Source organism: Mirounga leonina, unplaced genomic scaffold (assembly GCF_011800145.1).
Source record: "Mirounga leonina isolate KUSES-001 unplaced genomic scaffold, KU_Mleo_1.0 Mir_94, whole genome shotgun sequence".
In the NCBI taxonomy this organism is placed as follows: Eukaryota; Metazoa; Chordata; class Mammalia; order Carnivora; family Phocidae; genus Mirounga; species Mirounga leonina.
Window position 1 is genome coordinate 56,849,927 of NW_023270855.1, and position 12,937 is coordinate 56,862,863.

At 46.0% G+C, this 12,937-nt stretch overlaps 1 protein-coding gene across 1 annotated transcript in view; it reads right to left on the reverse strand.

Moving 5' to 3' along the window:
- The window catches only part of LOC118005524 (zinc finger protein 555-like), a 23,784-nt gene extending 11,271 nt beyond the window's left edge, over positions 1-12,513 (reverse strand). The window contains 1 exon segment of the mRNA XM_034997458.1: positions 11,904-12,513. Coding sequence (XP_034853349.1) covers positions 11,904-11,906 — 3 coding nt within the window. The 5' untranslated portion in view covers positions 11,907-12,513.
- Positions 12,514-12,937: the final 424 nt, after the last annotated feature.

Here is a 12,937-nt window from a genome sequence, read left to right on the forward strand (position 1 = left end):
AAATAAATAAATAAATAAATAAATAAATAAATAAATAAATAAATAAAGCAAACAAAGGCACAAGACAGCAAGAGTGAATGGGGACACAGGACAACCACAATGATGATCACAGTAAGTGTGAAGGGATCACACAACCCAACAAAAGGCAGAGGTGGTCAGAGTGTATCATGAAACATGACCTAACTAAATTCTCTCTACTGGAGACACTCTGCTTTGTACCTGAAGTGACCTCCCACCTGGCCCCTCAAGCATGCCATGTACCACTTCCAGGACTGTGGTGATAAATTCTACTTCAGTTCCCCTGTGGAATTTTGCAGAACCGGGACTCTTCATTAGAAACCCTAGGACTCCATGTAACAAATGCTGACTTAACAGTATCACAGCTGGCACCACAGACAGTTTTTATGGGTCGTGCTTTTAATCATCCCTAGGGAATGTCAAATGGCATTATCAACTGCCTCGGCCAATGCAAACAGTAAATGCAGTATGGTGTCAGCTGGAGCAAGATACAGAGGGCCTTCGTCCATCATTAGAAATGTGCTAAATCTTGGCGTCATTAGCCTACCACCTACCTCACACTGTAATAGCCTATCTGCCAGGTTAAAACTGGGTGGCAATGAATGGTCTTCAACAACTGACTATGGAATCTTAGATGTGTAGGTTCTCGCCATTTATTCTCCCATTCCTGATGTTACAGAGATGATAGAGGACATCCCAAAGGCTCAGGGCCCCTATTTTGCTGTTCTAGATTTACCCAACATGTTTTACTCCTGAGGGGTTCAGATCAAATCTCCCCAAAACATGCTACTTTGGCATGTGGACTATTTTGAGCTGAAGGCAACTGAGACCCTGCAGGTTCAAGAGAAACTTTTGTCCCTCCCTTAACTACCTAGGAAAATCCAAGTTGGGGGTCTTTCCCAGAATAAGAGTTATTACCAGAGATAAATTTTATCTGAGTGGGGCGCCTGGGTGGCTCAGTTGGTTAAGCGACTGCCTTTGGCTCAGGTCATGATCCTGGAGTCCCTGGATCGAATCCCGCATCGGGCTCCCTGCTCGGCAGGGAGTCTGCTTCTCCCTCTGACCCTCCCCCCTCTCATGTACTCGCTCTCTCTCATTCTCTCTCTCTCAAATAAATAAATAAAATCTTTAAAAAAAAATTTTTATCTGAGTGACTCATCTGTATGGCAGGGCAAATGTCTGATTAACAAACATCTGCTCTTCTTATTAGCCTGTGAATTGCCCTCCTCCCTTTGAAGCCCCAGGTCCCTATCCTATTCCTATGCTCAGGAGGGCATAAATACCTCATTTTACCTGTCTTTGAACTTTTCTTGTATGTTGGGTTTCAATATGTTACAAAATTAAGTTTGATTTCCCCTTACTAATTGATCTCATGTCAATGTAATTCTCAGACCAGCCAGAAGAACCTTTAATGGTACAGTTAAAATTTTCCTCCCCACCACTTTTGGCAAGCCCACTGGACCTCACCAACTAGACATGGCTCACCCCCAAAGCTGTTGCAATAGAAAGATCCTGGGATGTCTGACAAGAGTTGGCAAAAAGTAAGAATTCTTACGTCAAGAGTCTTGCATGTCTTTCTGCACAGTCCAGTGGAAGCAGTGGTGAGAGTCCCCCCTTCTTTTTTTCTTCTCTAAATTTAGATTAGCAGGAAAAAATATCAGTGAAACTAGTTCCCTGGGTTTAGCAACTCTAGTGGTCCTTTTTCTCTCAGAGATGGTTGTACTTTGTTGTGTTGTTTGTCATTAGAAAGGAAACCATAGGGCAGAACACAGCATATAAGCCTATTGTTCAAGCCAGCTTCACAGACTGGGTAGTTCATAGTTCTCACCAGACCAGTATTTTTTTAGACAAACGTGGCTTTGGGTTAACATGCACATGAGGTAAAGGCTGTTGCTGAAGCCAAAACCACAAAATTGATGGGTAAAAAAAAGGAGAAAGTATTCTTTTGGCTCTGAGAGACCCAAGGCTTAGCTAAAGCTATTAATGTGCACATAAGAAAAACTCTTGTCTTGTTCTATATCTTGAGAACATGGCTTTGTGACCAGTGAGAACATTTGCTCTGGGTCCCCACCATCTGGAAAGTGCACTTAATGGGGTGCACCTTGGCATCCAGTTGAATAGGCTGGGGTTCCAAGCAGCACTTTTTATTTGGCCATGCCAACTCTCGGGGGGAAATGTCATAAAGTGTCCCAATCCATAATGGGACTTCATTATTTCATTCTTCATTACTTTGTGGGTGAGCGCCTGCCCAGTGTCACAGCTTAGGGGGTTTGTGACTGGAGGTGTCTCATGTTCTCATGGGAAATCGGACTACACCATCCTTATTGCCTAAGCAATGAAGGTCTTTGCTTTCTTAGACTATCTCTGGGAGTGAACGTTCTGGATCTTATGAGTGCTGCATATTTCATAGTCTCTTGTGTGAGGCCTCTTTGGGCCACAAAAAGGCTTAATGGTTTGAACTGCTATTGATGATCCTACTCATCAATGGCTAGATGATGGTTCCTTTGAATTGGCTATATTTGAGAGAAGAATAAAAAAAATTAGAGAGTTGTCATCTTAAACAATTTATTTATTGGCACCTGTGGAGAGTCCTAGCACAAAGAAATGTAATGACTAGCCTTAGGGACTCCCTTAACAAGATGAAAGAACAGAGATTAGAACAAAAATTAAACTCAGTGTAAATTCCCCTTCTCAAAATCCGGCCCCATATGCCTGTCTTAGCTTCTCTTCATTCTCTAGGCCTAGGGTATGCAGGTGCTTATGTAAATGCTGGAAGTCAGAAGCACCGGGGCTGACAGCGCTTGCCAGCTTCTGGTCTTTGTGGTTCTCTCCTAGGCCCCCAGACAAAGAATTCTTGTCCCTTGGACAGCAGCAGATCTTTTCAGCAGATTATACCAAATTTAGAGAAGAATTAGAAAGATGAATGGCTATTCACAAATCCCCTCCCTGTCATCAGAGAAGAAACAGATGACCAGAATTTCTCCTAGGCTCTCCCACAAATGACCAGCAGAAGGCTAATGTTCAGGGGCAGGTAGGAGAGGAAAATGAAAGTCCATTATGCCCCCTCCTTTCCAAATCCAGACCCACTGGTTATTGATCCTTTCTCTCCCAGGGATAGCTGTTGCTTTCTTGCTTGGATCATTTTAGCTGCCTGCTTGGGACATGCAGGTTGTCAGTTCTTCCTTATAGCTATCTTTGGGAATAACTCTGTATCTTGGGGAGGCAGTAACCTTTGCATCCTCCCTGGGAGGGGGGATAGGTTCTTCAATAATGCCAGCAGTGTTTACTGTTTCTCTTGGCTGAAAACTGACAAAATATTTAAAAGAATTTTGTTTTTAAGTAGCTCTTTAGTCAAAAGTTTGGCCACATTGGTCATATTTTGAGTCTGATAGGAAAGTAGGTTTTCTCTCCTAAGCTAAAATAAAACTAGGTACACAGAGGGAAAGAAGTAAATTGAGGATAATGTAGTTGGATGGTACATAAACCTATGATGTCATTTTAGTTGCAATGCAATCTTTAAAATCTTTGCAAAACTAGAAAATGGCCGCAGAATTGTCCAGAAACAAATCAAAGTCCTTCAACCTGTCCTTTTGACCAACCTCAAAACCTCCCCTCTTTATCTCAAAAGGCTTGTAAAGTATTGTCCCGAGAAACCAAAGTCCTTGGAGAAACTTGGATACTTGCTCTGTGCCTCTGTAATGTAGACTATCCACCCACATTTTCTCTAGGATCTAAAGGCCATTCCCTGAAATACAAACTTTAGGGAGATGTTTCTCATCACAGAAAAGGAGAGAGAAAAAGAGAGAGGAAGTAATTGGAAATTGGACAAATGAAACACCTTCTCCACTAAACTTGGGGACTCTAAGGTTTCTGTCTGCATCCATTCCTATATGCCTATATATGTGTTGTATGGTATTTTTCTACCTCTGGATGGTATTGCCAAAATTAATTTGTGGAAGAGCTCTGTGAGATCAAGCCAGAGAAGTTAAGTATCTTACTTAGGTCACACAGCTTTTTAAATTTAATTTTATTTTAAGATTTTATTTACTTTTGAGAGAGAGAGAGCACGTGAGTGAGCACGCACAAGTTGGGGAGGGGCAGAGGGAGAGGGAGAAGCAGACTCCCTGCTGATCAGGGAGTTCAATGCTGGCTCGATCCCAGGACCCTGGGATCATGACCTGAGCTGAAGGCAGATGCTTAACTGACTCAGCCACCCAGGTGCCCCAAAACTGAATCTTTTCAATATTAAAAGTTAAGTTTTGCTAATAACCATGTAACCTTTTGTATTTGGCTTTTTAATATTTTATTATCACTTTGTTTCATAACCAAAGTGCTGTTTCACAGTGTGACCTAAGGCCCTATTTGACCAAGTGCTTTAAAACTCCTTTTGATGTTTCAGACAAACTTCCCAAAATCAAATTTTAAATGAAGTCTCTTGACCTGGAAGAAAACTTGGGATTTCCCCTGAAGGGTCCCTAGAACATTCCAGAGGATTTGTTATGTTAAACTAATTAGGCTTATTGGATACATTGAATTACATGGGAAACTCTGTCAAATAAGAAGGAATACTAAGCTTTCTTTAGGCTGTATTTGTGTGGATACATAAATGTTCTAGAAATTATATGAAACTCCTAGAAATCTGATATGTCCTGGTATGTTATCACTTGTAATTCTAGTTACTGAAGTGTTTAGTGTCACAGAAATAACCAAATCTCTGTGTCCGCTACATTACCATGAACTCTTATCAGATCCATGGCCATTTTTTTATCTTTTGTAATTTACAGCTATTGTTTTGTTCTGATGCTTTTGCAAAAGTACTTAATTTTCAAGGAGATTCATGGAAAGGACTTTTGACAAGACAGGTTTCTGATAACCTTAGGATCACGGAACTGAACTTGTGAGCATTAATGAAACTAGCGGGAAAACCAGATTCAAACAGAACAAGAATAACATGGGACTGAATGAATGGAGAACGATAATTATAGTTTTTATGACTCTTGTTTGAAACATTACTGTTTAATGTTTGCTATTCCAGATAGAAACTTTCTCTGAAGCTAAAATATACCTTTGCAAACAAATAATGTCACCAACTAGACCCCAAGCCCTGACACCTCTACTGCCCACCAGGTTGTACTCACTACCTTCCTTAAGTTCTTCTTTCTGGCTTATCTCTTCACTCAGACAAATGAAACCCCAAACCACCCCTCAGGTGGTAGTGACTGCCATGAAGACCTCTAGCGGCCCCAGACCAGTTTGAGCTAAACCCCTCACACCTGCACAGATGGACCAAAGAGTGACCTCTGGAATACCCGACAATTACCTTTACTTCATTAGAATATTAAAATCTCCACCCAAGGAGGGGCACAAGTCTCATTTACATAACATACAATGTATGTATAGGCATGTGGCCTTAGGGTGCACATACGACCTTATGCCTGCTTCTACATATGATTTCCCTATTGAAATATCCACCCTAAGGGTGCCTGGGTGTTTCAGTCAGTAAGCTTCTGACTTCGCCTCAGGTCATGATCTCAGGGTCCTGGGATCTGGGCTCCTTGCTCATTGGGGAGTCTGCTTCTCCCTCTCCCTCTGTGCCCCCCGCCCCCACTTGTGTGCTCCCTCTCTCTCTCAAATAAATAAATAAAATCTTTAAAAAATATATCTACCCTGGGGCACCTGGGTGGCTCAGTCATTAAGCGTCTGCCTTCGGCTCAGGTCATGATCCTGGGGTCCTGGGATCGAGCCCCGCATCGGGCTCCCTGCTCGGCGGGAAGCCTGCTTCTCCCTCTCCCACTCCCCCTGCTTGTGTTCCCTCTCTCTCTATGTCTCTCTCTGTCAAATAAATAAAATCTTTAAAAAATATATATATATATATCTACCCTAATCCTAAACAAAAGGAACCCATCCACCCTTGCTCAGGGAGTCACAGATTTGGAAGGTATTCCCTGTGATCTCCTTATTTGCTGCAAATAAAGTTTCCTTTGTGTAACAACTCACCTGGTGCAGTTTCTATCTATGAGTCACCAAGAAGCAAAATCATGTTAGTTCAGTTGCAAATTTGGTGACCGAGATGGGACTGTTGTCCTTCTGAGGCTCTGCTCTCCAGTTCCCTGGTTTCTGCTGGGACCAGGGGCAGATTCACGTTAGTCTAATTACAATATGGAAAAAAAAATTTTTTTTTTCTCCCTACCTGACCCCCAGAACTTGGAAACTTAATGAGTATAGTTGACCTTGAACAACGCAGGGATTAGGGGCACCAACCCTCTGCATAGTTAAAAATCCATATATATCTTTTGACTCCCCTAAAACTTAACTACTAATAGCCTACTCTAATTTCTCTGACATCAACCACAGCAACTTCTTTCTAGGTATGTCTCTGGAGGCAAGGGAAATAAAAGCAAAAATAAACTACTGGCACTACACTGAAATAAAAAGCTTCTGCACATATGGGAGAATATATTTGCAAATGACCCATAAAAGGTTAGTATCCAAAATATATATAGGAGATATAAAACAACATGCAAAAAACAATCCAACTAAAAAATGGGCAGTGGCGCCTGGGTGGCTCAGTCGGTTAAGCCTCTTGATTTTGGCTCAGGTCATGGTCTCAAGGTCATGAGATGGAGCCCCACATCACCTTCCGGCTGGGCATGGTGCCTGCTTAAGATTCTCTCTCCCTCCCCACCCCCACTTGCGCTCTCTGTCTCTAAATAATTAAATTAACTTAAAAATGGACAGAAGACATGAACAAACATTTCTCCAAAGAAGACCTACAGACGGCCAACAGACACATGAAAAGAGGCTCAACATCCCTCATCAACAGGGAAATATAAATCAAAACAAGATGGGTATCACCTCACACCTGTCAGAATGGCTAAAATCAATAACACAGGAAACAACAGGTGTTGGTGAGGATATGGAGAAAGGGGAACCCTCTTGCACTATTGGTGGGAATGCAAACTGGTGCAGCCACTCTGGAAAACAGTATGGAGTTTTCTCAGAAAGTTAAAAATAGAGCTACCCTACGATCCAGCGATTGTACTACTAGGTATGTACCCCCAAAATACAAAAACACTAATTCAAAGGGATGTATGCACCCTGATGTTTACTGCAGCATTCTTTTCTTTTTTTTTTTAAAGATTTTATTTACTTATTTGACAGAGAGACAGAGAAAGAGCACAAGTAGGCAGAGCGGCAGGCAGAGAGAGAGGGAGAAGCAGGCTCTCCCCTGAGCAGGGAGCCAGACGTGGGGCTTGACCCCAGGATGCTGGGATCATGACCCGAGCCAAAGGCAGCGGCTTAACCGACTGAGCCACCCAGGCGCCCCACTGTAGCATTATTTTCAATAGCCAAGATAGAGAAAGAGCCCAGGTATCGATCAACTGATGAATGGATAAAGAAGATGTGGTGTATATATACAATGGACTATTACTCAGCCATAAAAAGGAATGAAATCTTGCCATTTGCAACAACATGAATGGAGCTGGAGAATATTATGCTAAGTGAAATAAGTCAGAGAAAGGCAAATACCATATGATCTCGGTCATGTGGAATTTAAGAAACAAAACGAAGGGGGAAAAAAGAGAGAGAGAGACAAACCAAGAAACAGACTTTTAACCATAGAGAAAAAACTGATGGTTACCAGAGGGGATGTGGGTGGGGGATGGGGGAAATAGGGGATGGGGATTAAGGAGGCAAGTGTGATGAATACCAGGTGATTAAAATTAAAAAATAATAAAGAAAAATTTTAGAATCTAACCTAGAATATATGTAACTAATTTTAATGACAACTTTTCAATTTATTACACATTTTTAAAGTCCTAAAGTATGTCTGTGAGGTAAGAGAAAAATATATATATTGGTCTCTGCCCCCAGTTCTTAGCACAGAGCTCCTGAAATCCTTGTAAATTATGAAGTCATAAGAGCACTAGGAGCATCTTTTATGTTAATGAGGTGACTCTGGGTGGCTTGTGGCAGGGGCTGGTCACCAGAAAGATCAAGCCATGACCACAAGCTTGGAATTTTCAGCCCCACACCACATCCCTCTAGTCTCAGGAGAGGGTCTAGGGTCATAGTTAATCACTGACCATGCCTAGGTGAGGATGCCTCTAAAATTCCAATAGTATGGGGTGCAGAAAGCATCCAGCTAGGTGATCTGATTCACACAGGAGGATGATGCACCCCAACTCCACAGGGAGGGAAGCTCCTGTGCTCGTGGCCCTCCCCCTATGTACCTCTTCATGTGGCTGTTCATTTGTACTGTTTATCATATTCCTTAATAAACTGGTAACTGTTAAGTGTTTGGTCCCTTAGTTCTGTGAGCAGCTCTAGCAACTAAATCCAAGGAGGGGGTCGTGCGAACCTCTGACTTGTAGCCAAGTCGGACGGTTGTGGGTGACTGGGCTCTAGGATCTGCAATAGGCTTATGGAAGGGAGGCAGTCTTATGGGACTGAACCCCAGCGTGTGGGGTCTGATGCTGTCTCCAGGCGGAAAGTGTCAGAATTGAGTTAGATCGTAGGACACCCAGATAGCGCTGCAGACAGTTGATCGGTGTGGGGGAAACAGCTGCATATCCGGTGACCAGAAGTGTCAGAACTGTTCTGTGTAAAAGTGGAAAGACGTAGGAGAACCGTAGGCTTTCCAAATACAGTGTCGAATACAAACATAAAAGGATCGTAAAGGAAACATCCTAAAATGCTCCTGGATGACATCGGAGTGGAAAGGCAGAAATGGAAGGGTGGTGCGTGTTCTCTGAAAGAAAACCGACCACCAGGACAGCAACTCCAGACTTTTTAAAGATTTTTATTATTTATTTATTTATTTATTTGAGAGAGAGAGACACAGCGAGAGAGGGAACACAAGCAGGGGGAGAGGGGGAAGCAGGCTTCTCGCGGAGCAGGGAGCCGATGTGGGATCATGACCTGAGCCGAAGGCAGACACTCAACGACTGAGCCACCCAGGCGCCCTGCAACTCCAGACTTTTAATGACGTTCCACGAAATCCCAAACCAGGTCGGGCTTTGTAGTTTTGAATTTATGAAAAACAACATCAAAAAACTGAAATTGAAGGCAAATGTCTATGAATAGCCAAGTTTTCTACAGAACAAGGGGAAGAGACTTTCCCTAAAACATATCAAGGCATGTGAATAACAACCGAATCAGGCTGGTATACAAGAGCAGAGAGAGGGACCAGTGGATAAGAATGGAAGCCACTGAGATAGGCCTCCGTGAAGAGGGCGCACAGGCTCCTCCCAGTCCTGGCAGGCACCGCCCAGTAAGGCAGGCTCCGCCCAGTGCCCTCCCACAGGCACCGCCCAGTCCCAGCAAGCTCTGCCCTGGCAGGCTCCGCCCAGTCCCTGCAGGCACCGCCCAGTCCCTGCAGGCACCGCCCACTCCGGCAGGCTCTGCCCTGGCAGGCTCCGCCCAGTGGTGGAAATGCTGGATATTTTCCCACAGAAGGTGGTGCCAAAGGTTAGCTAGGGGAGATGATGAATGTCTTTCATACCAATTTCATGTAGAAGAAACAATTTTTTTTAAAAGATTTTATTTATTTATTTGACAGAGAAAGAGCACAAGTAGGCAGAGAGGCAGGCAGAGGGAGAGGGAGAAGCAGACTCTCTGCTGAGCCGGGAGCCCTACGTAGGGCTCGATCCCAGGATCCTGGAATCATGACCTGAGCTGAAGGCAGACGCTTAACCGACTGAGCCACCCAGGCATCCCTAGGAGAAACAGGCATCTCTGTAATGCAGATTTTACAAGCAGAACACTTGCAGAAGGAGGTAAACACAAGTGTTCTAGGATTTGCTATTACAAAGTTTTCTAATATAAAGGGAAAAAGAATAAGTTACAAAGGAAGGCACTGACGATCACGATCCTCTTAAAATTCAGAGGAGTCCATTCAGTAGCACTGAGTAAAGAGAGTGAAAAGGTAAACCACCCTCCAGGAGAAAATGCCTTCACTACCTAAAAATAACAAAGGACTCATGTCCAGGGTATGTAAAGAACACATAAATCAATACACAAAGTAGAGGTGGGAATATGCCAGGAAACTCTTCCACACAAGATGAAACCCCACATGCTCAGCCTCAGTTATAAGAAGTCAGAATTATACATAATAAGGGGGAGACCCTGGCTCACCCATTGGATGAGAAAAAATACAGTAGGCATTTCTAGGTGCTGACATCACATGGAAGGATTAAACACATAGGCACAGATGGGGGAAAGAGAGGGCATGACATTTCATACAGGCCCCCATCCCTTCCTAGTAAATTGAAGTTACCCATAATCTCCAATCCCACAGTTCTTCTCTCAAGTGTAGAAATATTAAGTTGCATTTTGCACTTGGAAGCAAAAGTAAGAATGAATGAAGTAGCAGTGACCAACCAAAAACCGCACCGTATGTGAAATACCCCAAGGCACAGAAGCACGAGAAAGGCGGAGTAAACTGTGACCCGACCTGCGGACGCCTACACGAGGACACAAACCCGGGCTGAGGAGCCACACTACACCCGGGACGGTAAATGATTAATTACACTGTACCGTTCACTAGGGCAAGTTCAACAGAGGCAAAATCAAGCCACACGCTGCTTGCTGAGGGAAACAAGCAGAGCTGCAAATGCAAAGAAGCAGCCCAGCCGTGCTGGCGGGCAGCACACCGGGAGCTGCTCCCCCACTAGCATATGAAAATCTTACCCCTGCAAATGTGGTGCAAAAGTCTTCAGTGCTTGCAACACTGGGGTCACCTGGCAAGAAGGTGGGCCGTGCATATTCCCCCCAAGCCTAATGACCAGGGACAGTCTCTGTACTGAGACACTTTTCCCCCAGCGGACATTCTCTGGATAAGCCCCAGGATAACACGAGTCAGCAGGAAAAGGAAGACATGACCCACTGACCACCCTCCACGCTGAAGGGGAAGGAAGGAGGCAGAAAGCATTCAGTCATCTTCCATCTGCTGAACGTGAGGCTGCCTAAGAGAGAGCTGTCAGTGCTGAGCTAGACAGGGACATGCTGCCCCCGGGGTCAGTGACAGGCAGGCTCCACCTGAGTCCTGTGCTCCTGGGCAAGCATCCGTGGAGGTGAAAGGCACTCCCTCCCCCACCCTGTTGGGGCCTGGAAAACAGCAGGCTGCAAAAAGGGCCCCTTCCCCATTCTACCAAGATAGGACTCACAGGAAGTCCCCCTTGTTCATCCACCCCAGGGCCGGGCACAGACCCCCCCAATCCACACTCTGTGCCTCATCCACGATTCGCTCAGCTGCTTGTCCCCACGGACCCATGGGCACAAAACGCTTGCTGCTTCCACGTTGGTCTGGCTTCTCTCCTTCCTCCAGACCCTGAACGTGGTGGACCTGCCTTCAGCCTGAGCCACACACAGCCCCTCCTGTGACAGGCTGGCTTCAGGGAACCCCCAGGTCATCATCACACCTGGACCCCAGGACCCCAACCCGTACCCGAGAGTGGAGGCTCAGGATGGAACCCTCCGGACCCCAGGAACCCATGCGAGCATATGACCGGGATACCGGAACCCCACCCCATGGTCCACGTCAGAGAATCAGGACGGGACCCGGGGAACCTCCACGGGGGGAGGGGACAGGATGTCAGGACCCCACCCCGCGGCCACGGCAGATACTAGGGACGGGACCGCAGGGCCCACACGCGGGGATGTGACAGGACGCCGGAAACCACGGCCCACCACAGGTTATCGGGTGGGACCACCGGGACACCCACGAGGAGAGGGCACAGGACGCAGGAACCCCACCCCGCGACCGAGGGCGGAGACTCCGGAGGGGACCCCCGGGTTGGGAGACCCGGCCCCGCCGCCACCTCCAGCCGGACGCGGCTGGTTGGACCGAGCCCCTCCCGGTCTCGCCCGGGCCCGCGACTCACCATCTCGCGGCTCCGCTCCGAGCTCTGCAGGACTCCTCCACGCGGCACGGCAGCCTGGGCACGTGGGCTCCCCGCGCACACCACACCTGGGCCAGCTCCGGGCAGGTGAGCACTAGCCGGCGGCGGGCGCGGACACAGGTCCACGGGGGTGGGATCCGCCCCCCGCCCCCGCCCCCAGGCCCGATTGGACAGTTTCCGGAGGATGAGCCTTTCACCGCGGTGCGCACCCCCGCGCTCCGATTGGTCGTTGCTTCAGGTCCTGCGACGTGATTGGTAATACAGAGACTCCCCGCGACCCTGATTGGATATTGCTCCAGGACACCGAGCTCCCCGCACCGTGATAGGACAGCCTGCGGCCCTTCGCGTTCTGATTGGACAGCAGTCCCGGCACCGCCCCTGTGGTCCCGGATTGGGCAGATCTCCGAGACCTCGCCTCCTGAATCCTGACTGACAGGCTGGCGCTACACACGCGTCTCATCCGCCTGCCGGGAGGTTGTTTCCCAGCGCAAGATGCTCCTGGCCCGCTAACCCACCAGCGTCCTCCTTCTCCCCGGGAATCTGACTCGGTTTCTCCGCGGAGCTTCCCTTGAGCGGCGCCCCATCAGGATGCGACAGAGTTCCAGGGAAAAATTGGTTATAATATTGATTGAATTCTATTAAAATGATTCAGCTCTTTGGCAATTATGCACATCATGGCAACACTGATTTTCACTTCTTGGAATATGCACCAGATTTGCATTTGTTTTGGCCTTTTTTGATGTCAATGAATATAATTGTACAGTTTTCACGTTAGGTTCTCCCTCTTCATAAAGCTTATTTGATACTTGAATAACTTATTTAGACTTTTATACATGTTATGCTTTAAATACTATTTTTTGATAGTGATTAGAAATGAAAATGGAAGGACATCCTGAACACATCCTCAAAACCTGTTAATTATCTTTTTTTTTTTTTTAATTATTGTGATAGGCTTGAGGTTCTATATACACATTGGCTTTGGCTATGAAACAGCACAAGTTCCTTTTTTTCTTTCT